This window comes from Seriola dumerili, unplaced genomic scaffold (genome assembly GCF_002260705.1).
Source record: "Seriola dumerili isolate Sdu_G_001 unplaced genomic scaffold, Sdu_1.0 BDQW01000121.1, whole genome shotgun sequence".
Lineage (NCBI taxonomy): Eukaryota > Metazoa > Chordata > Actinopteri > Carangiformes > Carangidae > Seriola > Seriola dumerili.
This window is the reverse complement of record NW_019174376.1, coordinates 2,773,335-2,792,949: the sequence shown is the minus strand read 5'-3', so window position 1 is coordinate 2,792,949 and position 19,615 is coordinate 2,773,335. Positions and strand designations below refer to the sequence as shown.

Genomic DNA, 19,615 nt, shown 5'->3' with positions numbered 1-19,615 from the left:
ATGAACATGTACTTTTTCACACTTAAGTAAAACCCTCTCAACTTTCCATGTCATCCTTTCATCTAACCACATTCTGAAAAACTTGATTTGCCGATTTCTTTTTATATCAAAATATCAAGTACTTTGTTCTGTCTGTGGAAATTTTAAAGCCCCAGTCATTGGCCCACTCAATCACCGTATCCGGACCTCTTTGAATTTGGTTGAAAATATGAGAGGCTCCTCCCTCGCTTCCAGATGGCTCCATCATCTGAAGATAATGAAAGACTACGTTCTTTTCCCACTTTGCTCAATATTTCATTTACTAAAATGTTAAAAAGGAAAGGGATAATAACACTCCCATGGAGGTTGTCATCAGCCCTCAAGTTCCTCAGGTAGCTCACTTCCAAAGCTCACCTGTCTTGACCTTGTAAAATAAATTCTGCTTTAATAGAGAGTTGCTAGTTCTCTGAAGAATTACATACTTGATGTGATGAATCAAATCTCTTTCATTCATGACACATGGAGAAAAGACCATAGCATGGTTGTTCTCTGAAAGGACTTTCAGTGTCTTGCTTTATATACCATTAGGCAAATAAAAGAACGGTTGCTGACTCCTGACAAGATTGATTCAATCAGTCACACATTCAGGTGTTAATCATGCCTTCCACAGGACAATGGTCCTTTTATACTAACTCCCATTCTTCCTCCTATCCCAGCTTCATATATAGTGAAGAATTTAATAACTCTTCCTTTCACAGCATGTCATATGCTTTTTCAGTGTCAAGAAAATACTGACTGTACAGCTTCTTTATTTGCTATATAAATAAAAAATAAAACACTATCACATATTTTTCTGAGGTCAGGGAGACAAGAAAGAAGTCTGGAACTCAATCTGGAAATGTTGTCCATTCAGGACTTTTATTTAGAAATTTCTTGATCCCAAATTTCAATGGGTACAAGGAAATGACAGGGCTGTGAATCACCATGGCAACAGTGTGAATTACCAAATACCCACCGTACCCCGGGACATGATAGCTGGTCTAAGAGCTTTTCATTTCCTGTCAGAAACAGTCAACGTTTTACGTTGGACTATAAGGCCGCCAACGTTTCTCTCCCTCTCCAAAGATCGGGATGTTTTTTTGTTTTTTTTTTTACTTTCCTTCAATCAATGTAAAGTCTCTTGGAAGTGTTTTTCATGTTGCATTTCACTTTGTTTATACAGAAACACAAAAATAACAGGCTAAGTTACAAACAGGACATGGCAAAATAGTCCACTCATATTTCATGGTTCACCTGTCCGACTGTGAAGCCTCAAAGCTTTTTTCCAATCCTCTTGTCCAGTTTGAAATTACTCCAGAAAGGCGAGTCCTCTGACCTTCTGTGCAGTCTCTCACCTCTTCATCTTCCTCACTTTAACATCTGCAAAGTTCTTCATCCCAGCACAAGTGTGGAGAAACTTATGCGTAAGTGCACCCCGTCCTCTCCCTCTGCCAGGACCAACATCCCAAAATTTTTTCTTCTTTTCTTTTGCTAGGTTGTAAATTCATCATAAGAGCGTAAGTGATGGGGCAATTGAGGAGAGTTTCAGGGCATTGTAGATGGAACATGATGTCTTGGAGTGGCAGACAGATTGGGGTGGGGCTAGAGACCTATAGACTGCAGGGTTTGTCTCTCGGCGTTGTTGAGGTGACCTGAGAACATACTGTAACAGGGCTGCTGGGCGAACTGTGTCAGGAAGTCTGTCAGGTAAGCCTGGGAAAGGACACATTACACAGGTCAGGGGTTTTCACTTTGACACTTTGGAGGTTCGTTGAATCGTTTATACTGTACTGCTTCAAGAAAAATCAAGTAAACATGTATATACACTCATCCAATACAGCTGCTCTGCCATCAAAGTCTACTTTTCTGATGCCTATAATGTTCAGTTTTTGTTGACACTCACAGGTGTGGTAATTAAATGAGCAATGATGTCGTGATGCACTTGTACTGGACTACATTACGTTCAGATGTCCTTCTACTATTTAAATCCTAAGTAAAAAAACATGTAGTTTCCAACAACATCAACAAAAAGTGAACTTTATAAACTTTGTAAAGGTAGAATCTATGACAGAGTTGTTGTGTTGGATTGCATTAGATTATACAGACGTACGTAATAAAGTGACCACTGAATGTATATTTACATTACTAATATACAGGTTTGTGCCTTGATAATTCTGGGAATCCATTCCCTCTCTTGCGGACAGTGTTTACTCAATTGTCTTTTTGCTCCTAAGCTCTTTGACAGTTTACCTTTTGTTCACCAAGATATTTAGGAATGTCCTGGAAAATAATATTGCATGATTAAATAACAGTTGTTCATCAGCAGTTGGGATGGCAGATTGCGTGCTTCGATCTAATAATCCGCCAAGGCGGGCACAATTCTACCCTAAAGCTCCATCATAATTGGAGCATCTTCTGATCTGATTTGACGTTCTAGAAGAGAAAGAACTCTTAGACCAGTGACGATGGTTGCGTCTTGCAGCAATGACAGGTTCTTCCCAGAGAGCCGACACGGTCACGTTGAGAAGACCTTTCATGTGCTACAAAACTTATTAGTAATACTACAATATTAATGATAACAATCATCATTATAATTACTGAAAACAATCAGCAGCATGGTGTTATGATGGGAACAGTTACAGCTCACATACAGAGCATCCCTGCAGTGCCTGAACACAGATCCTCCAGACGGGCGAGAGTCTCCCGACTTATAAATCCACCTTTCTGTACCAACAATGGTCATATTTGAGATAAAGATGTGTGAAATCAAAAGTTTAGAGACTGTACCTGCAGATCAATCTGGTATATGGGGTCTTTCAAGGCATCTGGATCGTCCTCCTCATCATCCTCGTAATAATCATCATCTGCCAGAAAAAAGAAAAAAGAAATAAGAAAAGAAAACACACAGAGGGATATGAGGAAAACATTGGTAACCTGAAATAAAGTATAAGAAACAAGGAAACAGGTATATATTCATGAAAGTTGAAATGAAAACAAAATACAGGAATAGCTGATGCGCAGGGGAGATACTCGTACCGTATTTGTTGGAGGCAATGAGATCAGAAAGCAGCTGCCCTGCAAGCCCTTCATCTTCCTCATCATCATCCTCCCCCTCTTCCTCCTCCTGCTCCTCCCACATGCCGCTGGAATCTGAAACAAGAAACAGCTGGTGACTCAAGTGTCTGCTGTCCTATTCTTTAGGTTGCAGACAAGTGACTGAGCTTTTTTTACTTTTTTATTTATTTATTTTTTTAAATACAAGACAAAGTCATCTGCCAAATGTGACAAAATTCACTGCAACTATTTTCTAGCAAATCAGTTGCACCCTTTAATCACATCACCTGTAACTGTAAGAAATAGTCCCAGATGTGTCACAGAGAATCTGTCCCACTGCGGAAACATCTCAAGTCTGACTAACTGGAAAAACATCAGCTGAATGAGCGTAACGGAAGCATTTATAATATTTGTCCTCACCTTGGCTCCAGTCTGCTGCGTTTGCCCTGCTGGCGTTCGCCTCCACTACTGTCGACAGCTCATTGATGATCAGTTTAAAGATCTTTACTAGCAAAGGAATGTTGGTCCACCGCTCTGGGTCTGTGGAGGAGAAATACACAGTGAACGTGGTAAACCTCCTAACATCACTCCGTGGATGTATTGGGATTGTTGAAACCGCTTTAAAAATATATTTATTAAGTATTCACAGTCATTTAAACATGCAACTATCTCACCAGTCAGAAGCTACGTTTTTACAATATAGAACGAAGTAGTCAAGTTAAGTAACAACTCAAGTTCGTTTGGTGCCTTACTTTTGGCAGATTTGGATCTTGTGCGGATGCCGTCATCTGGGCTGTAGATCTCCTCTCCCTTCACCACAATGTCCTGGAGACGTTTGTCGTCGGTGTTGAGGCCGTGCTGCAGCAGCTTACAGAGCGCCACCGTGCTACAGGGAAAAAAAAAAAATCTGATCAAAAATTGAGAATCCTTGTATTACATATCATTTGAGACATTTCAGTTGCAGCTCTGTTGAAGAGCTATACTAGAAGCAGAAACTGTCAATTAATGATTAAAAACAAAAGAACAAAAACAAAACTGTGACAACCACAGTGTCATTAATGCAAAACACCTAAAACGCAGGCTTAACTAGTATTGTAGAGCCTCAGTTCCAGGAAAAGTAACAGCAGCAAATATAAAAATGTTGATGTCGCCATCTATAGGCACAGAATATAATAGTGGCTGCAACACTTGTGCCGCCTGCGCACAATGAATGTTATGACTGTACATTTCTTTGTCTTTATATAAATGCTGTTTTAGTTTGTGTGTGGATACATTTCAGTGGGTGAAAAAGACCAAAAGAAAAAAAATGAATTAGTTGCAGGTTACAGCGAGTGTAATGAAGGTCATTTGACTATAGATTAAACCCATGTTAGTGAATTGTTTTCATTCTTAAATAAAAATTGGTAAAACTATCATATTTGAATAAGAAATTCTTAATGAAAATGTTGCCTCACCTGACTTTGCCCTCGTACTGTCCGTAGAAGAGGTGTTGTCTGCTCATCCACTCTGTCATGACAAACTCCAGGGCAGGTTTCCCCGTCGGTCCGGGCAGACTACATAAGAACTCCAACAGAGGCTCCAGCTGGGAGTGAACCAGGTGGGCAAACACCATGATCAGAGACTACAGAGAGGGAGAGGACAAGAGAAAAGGGCAGGGGGGGGAGAAAAAGTGAGGGTTGGGGGTAACTGCACCCGTGGGAACTGTAACAGTAAAGTGTTGGCAGAAATAAATAACAAAATTAAGGCCAAGGGTCTCACCTATCATTCATTAGTGCTTTAACAATGGGGGTCGCTCATTTCAATGCACGGAATACAACTTAAACATTTTTTCTTGTGCTTGAAAATGTGCTTAACACATTTTTAACCACTCCTGACCAGGCGTATCAACAAACACCAAGTGGAACACAGACATAATTGTGGACAAGCTGATTAAATTACACACAAATATGACTCTACTGTAAGCCATGTAATAATGGATAATTATCGCTAACTATTGTTCCTGAAGATTTTCATCTTATTTGGATAATTTCTTTCCGAGTAATTGTCATATTTCATGTTGTTTCTCTAGAACTGCGCACTGAGCACATGTGACTTTATATAACGAGATCCAGCTGATCTGCTAATTACATTCAATTGGAATTAGTCTGTATTAATAATGAACTGTTTCAGTATCACAAATCGCAATTGACAGGGATATTTGCAGTTATGCTTAAACTATTAAAAAGTACAACAATTAAAAAGGAAATTAAAACAAATTTGTATTCCTATGAATTGTTACTACTTAAGGAAGTAGTAATGTGCCCAGTGTCTATTCTGTGTTCTGCAAATCTTAATTTGACCATCAAGTAACTGGAATGATCTGTCAATCACCCATATTGTCTGTATCTTTATTTATCTTTGGATAAGCCACTTGTGGAAGTGTCAAATAAAGAACGGTTTAGCTTAACAGATTTTCATTAATTACTGTAGTGATCTGGGGTTCTCAGCTATGACATGTTAATATATCTAATAATCTCTCACATGACAAATGAGGCCCAAGGTTGGCCACTCAAGTAATTTACAACCCAGTCATATTTACATAATCACATGACCTGTAGTAGTTTGCATCCTCCCCTTCCTACCTGCATGACACTCAGAGTCTCAGCTTGCTGCATCTTGCTCAGAATGGCTCGGAGGATCTGGTCCAGCTGTTCCCCAAGCTCGGTTCCCGCCCGAGAGATCAGAGTGGACACCAACCTGCCCACGAAGGCAGCCGTGAACTCAGAGGTCCGGGGGTCCAGCAGCTGGTTGACTACCTGCATGACGTACCAGAGGCCGCTGTTCCCCTGCTCGTCCCTCCACTGGGCGACCTGCTCCAAGGCGACAGAGACGTACGCCCGCAGGCACTCGCCACCGTTCTGGAGAGGGGAGGACAGTGATGAGAGAGTGGGAGTAAAAGGAGAGTTAGAGGAGTGTAGCATTAAAGGTAGAGGTGATGCAGATCATAGATGTTGGACTTTGCAATGTTTGTTCTTTATATTTTTATATTCTTTTAAACAAGTCTTTCTGATTAGAGGTCTTCACAGGGTCACCGGGTCCAACTTCTATTCAGTAAAATCTGGGTCTGTGTGTCAATATCTCCAACACCCGAGTGGATCCAAATGGACCACAGTATATGTAGTATCAGCTCTGATCATATGTAACATCACAATCAGAAAATGACAAAAAGAAAATGTTTTTTAAGATGAGAAGGAGAATGAAAACTCATCATTATTATTATTGTTATTATTAGATTGTTGCTCTTCCACTGCAGCTGCTTGTTACCTGATCAAATTACTGATATTGCATCATGCTGCTGCCACTGTTTGTGTCCTCTCTCTGTTCGGGTAGATCACATTTTGGATCAGCTCAAATTATCCTCTAATCTACTCAGGTCGAGTCTGGCTGTGTCTTTTTTTATGAAAATGAATTTATGTCAGTCGGGTTCAGGTGGGTTTTCCACAGCCACATTTTGGATTGGGTCCAAAACCAGTGAAGACCTCAGATAAAAATAAATGTGGAGACAGTAAGTTTAATGAATTGGGGTATTATTACTAAAAGTGGCTCATGAGAGTTGGTGGACAACATCATCATTCTCCTCATTCTCCTACTGTATTCAATGTGTTCATGTGCAAATGCAATAAAGGTGAGGTTGAATAAAACAAAAAAAAAAACCTGGGTTCACCTGCATTATCGTGTTGTCGTCAGTACGTAAGGTGCACTGTGCCACCACAGGGAACGCCTGGCACACCAACATCTCCGACAGAGGGGCTTTGGTGTTGCGCACAACTGTGGTCAGGATGTCTATGGACGTCTGTGGTACAGAAGGAAGGGACAATGCAGAACTGATTATTTGGGCTTGGTCCTGTAACGTTTTCAGACATGTCCCATCTAGACAAACTGAGGTTTCAGATGAACAATGTCAATGAGCAGAGTCGTTTACTATTAGAAGGAAAAGAAAGGTGAACGGTGAGGAGGAAATTGGGAATGCATCAATTCCAGTTTTTGCGTGGTTGATTGCTGATCTGAGTTCTGACTGAGAATGATTTAGTCAGATTACTGTTAACAACAGAATATATTGTTGTATTGTTGCATGAGCAAGTGCAAAATAAGCATAAATGATAAAATTACAGTATAAATTACAGGTTCTATCTACACAGCAATTACATTTGTCTTTTGCTCTGGGCTTGATGACTGAGGTGACTGCTTACACACTATGACTTGTGGAACATGACCAGTTTGTCATTTCAGCATCACACACCCTGCCCTGTGTCCAGTCTATTAAACTATCTACACACTGTAAAGTTTGAAATGAACTGAGTGTGTGTGCCAGATGGACGACATGCTCACACTATAAACTGTCTGCCAACAGCTGCAAATTATGATTCTTTTTTTTCTTTTTTTTTTAAATACATAAATGATTCACTCATTGGCTGATTTACTGGTGTATTATGAGAGGAGATCAATGGTTATTTGTGGAGACACTGTCAGGAGTGCAACAAAGATATGAAGCTGGACAAAGGACAACGGCAGCTGGTGGAGAAACAATAAATGAGAACAATTTGTCATTCATTGTCTGGTAACAATGAATATTTGCTGCAAATTTAATTGAAATCTGACCACTTGCTTTTGAGAAGCTTGGTTATGCACCAAAGTGTTGGTCAAGGGAAAATGTTTTACCTGATAATGGCACAAAACAGAGGGCCACAGGGGCCTCTCGGTCGCCATTATTTGACATACAAAAATCATGGCAATCTTGCCAGTTGTTGTTGTTGTATCTTGTTCTGGACCAAAGAGGGAGGACAGAATGAAATAACAACTGACTTTAGAATCATTAGGGCCTGGTGCTGGCGGGGAAACAAACATGGACACATTAATGTGCCTCCTACTTGTCTTTTAGAAAACCTTGGTGTCTCTTTGCACCACTTACAGCACAGAGTCCAGAGGGGATCTTGTCGGGGGGAGCCTGCATGATGCTGACCAGTGTGGGGATAAGACGCATCTGCATGGGGCCCTGGCAGCCTTCGATCTGTGCCAGTTCCTTAAAAATGTCCTGAGCCAGTGACGCCACCACAGGGTCTGAGGAGAAGAGAGGGAGACACAGCCTGAGAAAAGATAAGAGACGAATCAAATCTACGCGTCTCTTAACTTAACATGTTGATGTCTTCTCTGAGAAACACTTTGCGATTGTTGCTTAAATAAGTTTTTTTCCCCTCCTCACTGCATCGAGCTAATCCATATCAACGTATTAGAGACAAACAGGGAAATGTCCCAGATCTTGCAAAATCTATCTTCTGTTTACCCATTAAAAGACAACAGATATAGTAAGAAAGAAAAAAAATATAAAAAGACAAGAGCACAAACAGCCTGGCAGAGGATGTGGTTAGAGGAGCTTTGTCAGTACCATTGTTATATTTAAGGAAAATAGCAATGGTGAGTGGGCAGATCTTGTTCTCGGCGCTGGTGGTGAAGGCCGGGTCGACGGTGCAGACGATGCACAGCGTCTCCATGACGAGCGTAAGCACCTCCGAGCTGAACTGGGCGGCCAGTTGGACCAGACCCTCGAGGATGCTGGGGAGGAAGGGCTGAAGGACATGGGTGCTCTCCGACAGCTTCAACTGATCACAGTACCTGCAGAATTGGAGAATAACATGGATACGTGGGTGTCTACAAGCATCCAGTAACTCCTTAATATTTTTACATGTTGATGGCTGTTTAGTGAGCTTTTCAAACTCTTGAAATGTTTACATGTTTTTCTGAAAAACAAAACATATTGAAACAAACTGACAGCTTTTTCCATAAGGCACAGGTGAGATTAAAAAATGTCAACCGTTGCTGCATGTCATCCTCTCTCTCTCCCTGACTTTCCTGTCTATCTCTCACTGTCCTATCAGAACAAAGGCAAAAATGCCCAAAAAATAAAATTAAATAAATAAATATGTTGTTATCAAAACTGTGCAGTATTTTTCAGCCTTAAACGTTCTTCAACATGCTCATTGACAGTTGGTGAGCAGTCATCGTCTGTGGCAGCCCCGCCCAACTTGAGATTTATCCAGATGTTAAAGCCGTGTGTGTGGAGCTGTAGTAATAGAGATATCTGGTATACAAACACGGATAAACATCTGCAAGAGACAGCTGTTATTTTCAGCAGACAAAATCAACAGTTGCCAGCTAAAATGACAAATGACGAGTCTGCTGGGAGATGAAGATGTTCGCACTGACTGTGTTAGATCACAAAAATATTACCACAGCACAGTTTAACAACTAAAAAGAGTTAAAAACCCCCAGATCTGCTCACCCCCAGATGGCCCTGACCGCGGAGATGCGGACGGAGGGCGGTTGGCTGTCGTGGAGCCCACTGACGGTGGCCTGGAGGAACTGCTGGATGAGCTCAGGAGACATGGCTGCTGTGAAACGACTGGCCGCCCACAGAGCCCGGCCGAGGAGGAACGGAGACGCCGCTGGTCAAGAGAAAAAAAAAAAAAAAAGAGAAAAAAACAACAACAAGAGACAGCAGTGAAAAGAGAAGCCAAACAAGACAGAAGAAAAACAGTTTTGCAACAATTCTATCACTTTTATTTGCAATTTTACATTGTAGGAATGTGGTCTTTATGAGGAACTGTGGCACTTACAGGGGCAAGAAACAAACACTTATGTTAAGTTCCTCAAAAATCATCATCGGTTTTGAGAGAATCATCATAACCTTCACAAAGTCAGCACTTGTGGTAGATTTTAGAGGTCTTCCTGTTATGTTGTCGATCACTTCTATAAATCTCCAAAGGTCAGTGTCAGGCTCACCTGCCAGGTTGAGGTCAGCGAGGATAACACTGGCCAGGAAACCATGCATGTCAAACTGGATACGACCGTTCTTCACGTTCTCTGTGATGATGGTTTTGACTGAACCGAGAGCCAACATGCAAGCCTCATGGATCTTCCACCTAGTTTAAAAAAAGCAACAACAAAACTATTCTGACTTAAAAGCACAGGTGGAATCAAACGGCGAACTGCCTGTCATCAAGTTCACAGAATTAATATTAATTAATGGCAGCTCATACGATGTACCGCCAGCCATGTTTCTTTCATTTTAACAGGCCCTGTACGTCTCTACATGTCATGCTTGGCAGCTACAGGGTTTTTTTTCCTCATTTACCCATTGTCGTCAATCAGCAGGAATGTGGCTCAGATCCAGCAAAGCTTTAAGACCAGACACTGGGATGTTTTCAGATAAAGACAGAGAGTAAGAGAGAAGTGTTAGTGTAGAGTCGCTCCTCACCAGTGCTCATTGCCACTGTTTTTGGCCTGTTCTGCCTCCTGGAGGTGTCTGGTCGCCGCCGCTGCCAACGCCGCTGCGCTCTCATTCTGAAACTCTGCAGCAACAGCCTGAAAGCACAGTTCAAAGATTACCATCATTATACACACACTCTCAGGGCGGAGCGGACGCCGCAAAGTGAGCAAAGAGTTGCCATGAAACCACTGCACAACTTAGGAAAGCCGGACATTTTGTCCATCGCATATTCATGCAGCATTGTCCTATGTTTAAAGTAACAGTTGTATTTTTTTTTTTTTTTTACAGTATCTCACCAGCAGCAGGTCCTGCGCAGAGATCCTGACAGAGTACGAGAAAGTGTCATCATCCTCATCCTCTACAAACTGCTGGGGGTTAGCCGTCCACACTTTGATCTGAAGAAACAACAGTGCAAAACAATCAGGCCTCACACCAGTGTTTCAACATAAATAAAAATGCTGTACTCACCTGGTCCTCAGTGATCTGCATGTACAGGATGATGTAGTAGATGAGTTCGGGCAGGGCTTTCTTCACTGTGCTCTTGAACTTGTTGTTCTCCAGCAGCGTGTGAACAAACTCAAAGATGCTGAACACAAGATTTTCAAAACCCAGGACCTCACCTGTAAAAAAAAAACAAAAAAACAAAACAAAATAATCAACACCAGAAGATAGTTGACAAGTGTTCCTACAACAAAGTCAGTACATCATCACTTCTGTCAAACTTGCTAGCCCTTGTTACGTGCAGCAGCAGATGTAGAAACAAAAAAAAGGGAGGGATGATGTGAATTCTGCTCACCGTCCGAGTCTACCGGGTCATCTACTTCCTCCGTGTAGTTGACTTCTGTTCTTACATAAGTGAACATCTGGTTAAGGAATACTCAGTTAAACACTTGGACTGCTTCATGTCCCTCCATAATCACAGTACTAATAGTTTGTCATCAAGAATACTAACAGAAGTTTAAAAAAAAAACTCATTAATCTCATTAATATGCAAAAGTTTCCATTTGACTCAATTTATGAATTTGAACTTGTTGTTTGAAAGTGTTTAGGAGTGACCACAATTTCTGGGAAATCAGCTTCCCTCCATTAATATGTAAATTTATGCAGAAAGGTGCTCCAAAAATGTGGGCTTTCTGTGTAGGTATCAATTTTCAACTATATATCGTTCTTGAGTTATCACGTTCACAAGAACATTATCTAAAGAGTCACACACTCCAGTAAGATGACATAACGTCCTGCCATGGTGCCATGGTACGTAAAAATTTCAGGCTTTTTTTTCTTATCCTTATGCAATCTATCAGATGAAAATGTACGCACAATTTATATCGGGAAGCAGATTTTATCCTCTGAATACAAATACATTACTTTCCACGGCCCATTGCAACACTGTCTTTCTCTAAACATGTGAAAGTGTTTTGATTTTGCTGACCGAGCAGGTGACTACCATGTAACTGCTGCAGTGGATTAGTGGTTGAGAGAGGATGCTCTGTAACCACAAGTACAAACCACAACAAGTGTTGAACAGCTCTTTGGGAAAAGCATAAAAGGGAAGTCAATCCTCCAGTTAAATTATGTTCTTTCAGCCCAAAAATGGAAGCAACAATGTTTTGAGCACACAGCGATGATTAACCCAGCATGGAACTAGCTAATACACAGTTGGCTTTGTAAAGGATATAAAGCTGCACTTTCAGTCAGTGTGTTCCACACAATGGGTAATATCTGCTGCATGGACGACACCATGGGTTTGGGGAAGTTCTTTACCAACGCTGTCACTGCCTGGGAGAGGAAGAACAAATGAAGATTTTAAGTCTTATTTTAGCGACAACACATTTTCCTTTTTAGCACAAATTACAATTTGCTTCCCAGGTGCTTATTTCTTGAAAGGATATGTCTACTACCACCAGTTGTAAACCTTAACCACTATAACACTACAGCTCATTCAAATTAGACACAATCTGTTCAATGACTAACAAATTTACAAAGTCGTATTTCGTGCATTTATATTTGAACAAAGGTTTACTTTCCAGTCAGATTCTGAAAAACAAAACTGCAGTAATTCATTAGCAGCTAAATATACAAGTTTGACATGAAACTCTTCATGACCCTTTGGCCTATACAGTCTCTCACCTTGAGGACTTCCATCTTAAGACCGCTGTCAGACGAGGGTCCATCAGGCATCTGCAGAGCCTGCACAAACGCCTCTGTGAACTGCTGCACCACAGGGAAGATCAACGCTTTGGCTGCACCCTAAACCAACACCCACGAGGGACAGTTACATTAATTGCAGAGCATTGACAAGTTACTCATCTATGTCACTTCCTTTACACAAATATAAATGTGATTCTGAAATAAATCTAAAAACACTCATTTGTTGTCATTTTTGGAAAGGTATCTCTTAACATAATTTATCAGCTGCAAATCAACAGGATGAACCATTTCCCATGGTAAAAGAAGTTCAATCAAAAGTAAAAAATGTTCCATTGTACAATTAATCCAGACTAAATCTATTATATAATTATACCTAATGTATCTAAAAGAAAAGTATCACACGTCTTGCTGTGGTTGTCTCACCTTTTCAAGCTCTTCAATAGCACAGATGAGGTTGGCACAGGTGGTGAATATCTCCACTGCTCTGGAGCGGGTACGAATACTGTAAATCTGCAACAGTTAGAGAACATTAAAATTAACCCAAAGTTCATGTTCACCAGGACAAAGAATAAACTGCAGTTCTCTGCTTTTGCTCTCTGAAGCATGTCACCTTGTATTCTTTTTAAAATCACAAATAGCATGCCGCAACATATCGTTACACCTTCAGTGACGAGAGAAGGTAAGAGCTGTAGCAGTACCTCGGCCATGGTGAAAATCTTGTACATTTCAGGTAGGATGACTGGAGCCACCAGCGGCATCTGTGTATCTGTCACCTCCCGAGTAAACTCTGGAAATGTGAGACAAACAGTTACATACATACACAAAAGAAACCGAAAAAAAAGAGTTTGTTTCTCGGATTTTGCTTCTCCAAAGGGAGGATCTTTACAAGTGTTTGTTATCTTTGAATGAGCAAAAAGTGAAACAAGAGAAAGAGAACATCTTTGCCCCAAAAAGTAAAGTGATGACAGTCAAAATGACAGTATGACTCCCAATCTAACATAAAACCCTTGAGTGACACATCTATTTGTCAAATACGATATAATAAATGGGGATGCACTGAACCCACTTTTTCTTTGGGTAACCATTACTGTATACCAATCCCATACCACTGGCTCCTTATTACTTTTCAATTTCAAATCCCTGTGTGAAACTGATTGGGATTTCTCTATGTGTAATTCACCATAAATTGAAGGTCACTTAACTGTAAGCATAGATGTAAATACACCAACATTGTTTTTGGGCTGTAAAAAATTGTATCATATTGGACTAGAAAGTTTTAAAAACTGTGTTGTTACAATTTTATAACAACAGATTATTAGATTAGATTAAATGGCATTAGATAACACTAGATCTGACATATATCAGTGCATCAGGAATGAATGCAGCACATTGCAATTAACTCAAATCAAGTTTCAATGTGATAGAGATAGATATAAAGGTGTGGATGCTTACATGTAAACTAATAGGTCATATAAATTGAAAATATTTCTGAAAAAAAGTATAATATATAATAATACAACAATATTAACACTGCTTCTGCCCTCAGAAAAAAAAAAAACACCTGGTATCACAGCTGCATCCTAAAAACATCCTACTCGGAAAATCTAGGCCCATAGAACCTGTATGTTAGTGTATGTGGAGCTTATTACACACCTGTGAGGACCCTCATGGCCCCGTGCACAGCATTGACATCTCCGCTGACCAGCATCTCCATCAGCAGGGTGAAGAGCTGCGGCCAGGCTTCAGGCCAGTCCCAGTGGGCGATGGCCGACACGGCGTACGCAACACTGGAGCGGACTTTGCTGATCGACTCCCGCAGACCGCCTGGCAGCAGCTCCCTGATGGCAGCTTTAGCCTGGAGGAACACGGCAGGGGTTTGACAAAGTGTGGCTCAAAGATACCCTCGGGAAGAAATTTAAAATATAGAACAGACAGAAGAAATTCATCTAAGTTGAAGATTAGTTTACCTGATCTGTGGTTTCTGGAGGCCTGAATTTCTCAGATTGGGAACACCAGTGAGTCTCCACATACTGTTTCAGGATGACTGATGCTAACTGTAATAGTCACAGACATAATTATGTGATCAACAATTGCCTTTTTATATGTGTGTTTGTGTTGTCTGTCCCAAAGCTCCTCTAAAAAAGTTTTTTTGTTTTTTTTCAGCTCACCTGACGGATGGCGAGCGCTCCCTGAGGATCAACTGTGAGTTCTGCCAGGTGGACGCCAAACTCTACAACACAAAATTATCAGCACGGCGGACAAAAATTTAATTAATTAATGCAAACACAAATCAGATAGCTTTGAACATACAACTGGCTCAAAGCGTGGCCTACTGCAATAAGATGTAGGAAGAAATATCAAGTTAAGAAATTAAGGTAAAAAAAACTCTTGAGGATTTTCAGACACTGATTAACAGAAAAAAAATTGTCTTAAAACAGATTTGATCCACACAAACTCAAAGCTGTAACTGCTGCCAAAGATGTCTCTGATAAATGGTGACTTCAATCAAAACGATGATTCTGTGTTTTATAAAGGTAAGTCAGTAGTAGTATTTGATATAATTGTAGTTGTTTAGAACATTTGTGACATTAAAGAATCCTTTTCCTGTTAAAAATGAAAGTATATGTGGGTGCTTTTTCATTTTTTCCAGGAATGCAATTAGGACATCCCTATTTAATTCCTGGGAACCGAGATACTGACATTAAAAAACAACAAGACACTGTGTGAGGCCAAGTGAAAAGCTACACCAAATTGGCTGAATTCTTACAAAGATGTGGGTCAATAAACAAACGTGACAATACAAAACGTTTCAAATGTCCAGGTGTTATCATGAGCCTGGGTACCACCACAACTGTCAAGATTTGCTTATTTAGGTTATCAGTGGTGTAAAAATCCAGTAACTGTACGGCTGCTAACAGCAGCCTGGTTTGAACCTGGCCTGGCAGGCATGCAGAGAGTGAGAGATAAACACAGAGTTCAGATTCAGCATCAACCTCAGCTCTGAACCAGCTCTGTCCCTCTCACTGGGTTTTAGTAAGAGTGACATCAGGCGCCAGAAGACAATGTTAATGCTGACAATCCTGCAGAGCGGCTGCCTTAGAGAGGGGCCAGCTGAAAGGGTCAGCCTCGCTGCGACGCTGCAGTACGGTCGACAGACAGTCTGCACAATTAGCCTTTCACCATGGGCATGAGGATCGCTGGACAGACAATGGGAAGTCTAGTGGAGTATAAGCTACAGCCACTAGGTAGTGTATCCATCTGTCCCGTTTTAGTCCTTTAGCAAAATAAAAAGGCAGTGGTTTTTTATGGGCATTATTTCCCCTGTACACCAACCGTCACCAGTTACTTACATGGGGTATACTGCCAATTTCAATATCCAAGTCCATCAGGTATTTTGAGACCTTTAATGACTATTTTAATTCATTCATAAATTGCAAAAGAAAGCAGACAGATTCTGTTGCTGCAAAATAAAAACTGGATGTTCAGCTGTTTATCTGCCTACCAGAGGACAGAGTGCTGAACTGGTTTAATTTCTCAACAGAAAAAGAAATCTCATAACTTTAGACTCATTTTAGGGCTTTCAGACACCTTCATAACTCTTTCACTGTTTTTTATGCAATTATATTTTATTATTAGGTTGTAGCCAAAATACGTATACGGACACCTCTGTCCACATACACCAACTGTCACTGACTGGCACCTCTTGTCCACATACTTTAGTGTACTTTATTTCACACACAATGGTAATTTAGACAAAAAGTGTGCTTTTAACTTTGTGGCAGTGGTTTAGTGAAGACCCTTTTCTGGTCTAACATTTTGATGCTCCTGTGCACCAAGCTACTGAAGACCTTCATAATACTTTCACTGTTTTTAAGTAATTATAAACCAGAGACAAAAGGTGCCACTATGCTCATACTCTTGCTTGTAAAGAGGCTTGAAAATTTATTTTAACCCAATCAGCACAACTTGGAGGATTGCAGGAGCTCTCTTGGATAGGTCTTTACTGCAGTAATGTACATAAATAGATAATGGTACTACTACACAATGTAAGAATGCTTTATATTCTGTAGTGTATAGTGTGTAAAATCTACATAATGTCTAAGAGTCTCTCAGGGTACTTTTGGTTTGCCCTCCAGTAACAATAAAGAAAAAACTGATCACAAAAAACTGTGTAGTGTAGTAGTGCTCTCTGTCTTTCTTTCTCTTGTGTGCATCCCGATGGTGCTGATGATTAGGGCTGAGACTAATTATTATTTTCAAGATCCTTTAAGGCTTCAATTATTTTCTCTATTAATAATTTCATCTAATGTCTGAAATTAGTGAAAATGCCTGTTAGACTTTCTCAGAGTCCAAAGTAATGATTTTAGATGGCTTGTTTTGTCTGAGCAACGACAAAAACCCCAAAATATCCAATCCAATGAACTATCATATGAGAAAAACGAAACTTTCTCACATTTGAGAGGCTGAAGCCAGGGAATGTCATTTTTGCTTATACAATGGTTATTATTCAATTATCAAAATAGTTTCCTATTAACTTCCTGTAGATCAACCTCTAAATCAATCAACTAATGAATAATTGCTGCAACTCCACTGATGATGGAGGAAGCTGGCAGCTTGTTAGGCGGGATCCGCGGAAGAAGCCCCTGGAAGGCAACTTCGCGGGAAAATGTATCATCGGACATTATACGGTTGCCATAGCGACCGTGGAAATTAATAAGAATCGCTTTGGGGTTAAGGTTACATTTGGGACCACTGGAAGTTGTTCAATATCTCATTTCCTGTCGCTCTAAATGATGTATTAAGGGTTGGGGTGGCTACTGGCTGAGGACAGTGCAGGAGCTGCTGCTGTCATTCCTGCATTTCAAGTGACGTTATTTCTTTCTAATGTGCTCGAGAATAGAATGGTGCGTGCGTTGCTATAGTTTCAGAATTATGACCGCATATCCCCACGCATAACGGACCCGAAATCGTAACTTACTAAGTCACATTCACGTTTTTATTGAGTCGGGAGAATAAACCGGTGTCCACCCTGTTGCTGTGCTGTTGAGGCCGGGGTCCACACAGTCCCCATGTGCTTTAATATAACTTACTCACTAGCTAATGATTACATGTGACACGGCTATCTGCGACCTGTCCGATCACGTCGGGCTGAGCAAGGCAAGGAGACCACCTCAGACCCTGGGTAAGAACAGCACGTTTTAATGAGTTTTCAGGCTAACTTAGTCATCACTAACTTCTGAAAATACGGCCTAACGTTAGCTATTGGGAGCCGGGGCAGTCCCCCGGCTAATGTTAACGTTTTGACTGTTAGCTATTTCTCAGCCTGGCCGACACATTCAAAATAAGCAACAATAAAGGCAGCAGACAGCTGTCCGCTTGGCGCTTGTGTCTACAGAGGCCCATGCCGTTAATGAGTGAGAACACCGGGTAGCTAACCACCGTTAACTCCCTCAAACTACCGTTTAGACACTGGCTACCACTCACCCTCTGTCACTTCCAGCACTTTGATCTGCTCCTCCGCGGCGGCGCGCACTTCTTGAACCGGGGACAGGATGGCCGTCAGCGTCTCGATCAGAGCCTCTTTTAATCCCTGCTGGACCGGGCCGGCCGCCGAACCGGACCGCGCAGTACCCGCTGCACTCATGCCTGCTGTGTTTTCACCCGCAGCCCGCTACAGAGTTAGTCCACCACCACCAGCAGCCGGGGAGGAGCAGAGAGCAGGGGGGAAGCGCGCCAATGCATGGAAACGTGGAGGCGGGGTTTTGCGGGAGGAAGCACATTTTGTCGTCCGGTTCGGCCCACGTGTTTTTTCTTTTTAGTTTATCTTTGTTTTTAACCTTTGTCTCCCTCTTGTGGAGCGGGGGAAAAGTATGTCTTTCACTGTAGTCTGAACCATTACCGGCATACTAATTGAGTTTTATAAAGTTTTTCAAATGACGCAACACTCAAACTGAAATTGAAAATTGAAAACTTCAAAGAGACCACATTAAGTCAGATTATGATTTTCAAAGTAAAACATTTAAATGCTATAAATGCAGTGTTGTTTAAACTTCAACATCAAGTATGCCATGGTGGCTAAATTTAAAATGAGGTATTCACCTGCCTATAAAATCCACATCTTTATGGCCATTATTTGCTTCCATACCTAATAAAGTTATAAATAAAATACCAAGAAAGTGGATGATACTGCCACAGAGGATATCATGCATGCAACAATTTGTGGCTAAAACCTTAAAAGCTGTAAGAGACACACTGTTTTGAGTTCGAGTGAAAGGCTAGCAAAACATTATTCTGAATTCTTATAAAAATGGCTTATAATAAATGTATAGTATACACATTCAGCTGTGTAAAGACAATAGAGAGATAAATCTGCTGCTGCATTGCTCTCTATGGATTAAAATGTAAAGGCATGTGGGTGGACATTATACTTTTGTTTACTTATGTGTTGTTTTTCATGGTTTGGTCTGAGATCCTTTAGTTCCCATTATGAGAAATCCTTATGCGACCACACAAAAGTGTGCCTATAACTTTGTAGCAACAGTTTGGGGAAGCATTTCCTGGTTTAACATGATGAGGCCTAACCTCAACCCAATCCAACACATTTGGGATGATCCAGAACACAGTCTACGAGCTGGGTCTTATCATTTGACATCAATGTCTGACCTGAATGATGCTTTTGTAGCCAAATGGGAGACAGGTCCTGCAGCCAGGTTCCAAAATTGTGTGGAAATCATTCTCAGAGGAGTGGACACTGTTATAGCAGCATATTTGTGCCTATGTTTTGAGAATGAGGTGTTCAACAATCACATATAGATGTAATACTCAGGTGTCACCATGCCTTTGGCCATGTGTGAACGTTTGAAACAACAGAGTTGTGCAGAGTTTTCTACCCTTTAAGAGCACTTAAATGGATTTAGCTGCAAGTATCTGCCCAGTTACTCGTTGACAGAGTGGGTGGTGCAATATCGTGCAGATTAACTAGTTGCTAGTCAGCTGCAGTAGAAAATGTGAAACCTCTCTGCATCTTCTGGTTAATGGGTGTAGCTTCACCTGACGTTTCAGAGGAGCTTCAGCCTTCATTACACACCTCTC

At 41.0% G+C, this 19,615-nt stretch overlaps 1 protein-coding gene across 1 annotated transcript; it reads right to left on the bottom strand.

Annotated features, from left to right (window-relative positions):
* Positions 1–866: 866 nt before the first annotated feature.
* Positions 867–18,289, bottom strand: ipo9 (importin 9). The gene is made up of 24 exons (XM_022748338.1): positions 18,008–18,289; positions 14,692–14,753; positions 14,491–14,577; positions 14,177–14,378; positions 13,222–13,310; positions 12,947–13,033; positions 12,503–12,622; positions 12,051–12,151; positions 11,172–11,230; positions 10,844–10,995; positions 10,672–10,770; positions 10,364–10,470; positions 9,889–10,028; positions 9,389–9,551; positions 8,495–8,721; positions 8,021–8,169; positions 6,776–6,904; positions 5,694–5,969; positions 4,527–4,693; positions 3,825–3,958; positions 3,493–3,612; positions 3,055–3,168; positions 2,806–2,882; positions 867–1,731 (listed from the first exon to the last, which is right to left on the bottom strand). The coding sequence occupies exons 1-24, from the start codon at positions 18,165–18,167 to the stop codon at positions 1,621–1,623; spliced, it is 3,132 nt and encodes a 1,043-aa protein (XP_022604059.1). The 5' UTR covers positions 18,168–18,289; the 3' UTR covers positions 867–1,620.
* Between the last annotated feature and the right edge of the window lie 1,326 nt (positions 18,290–19,615).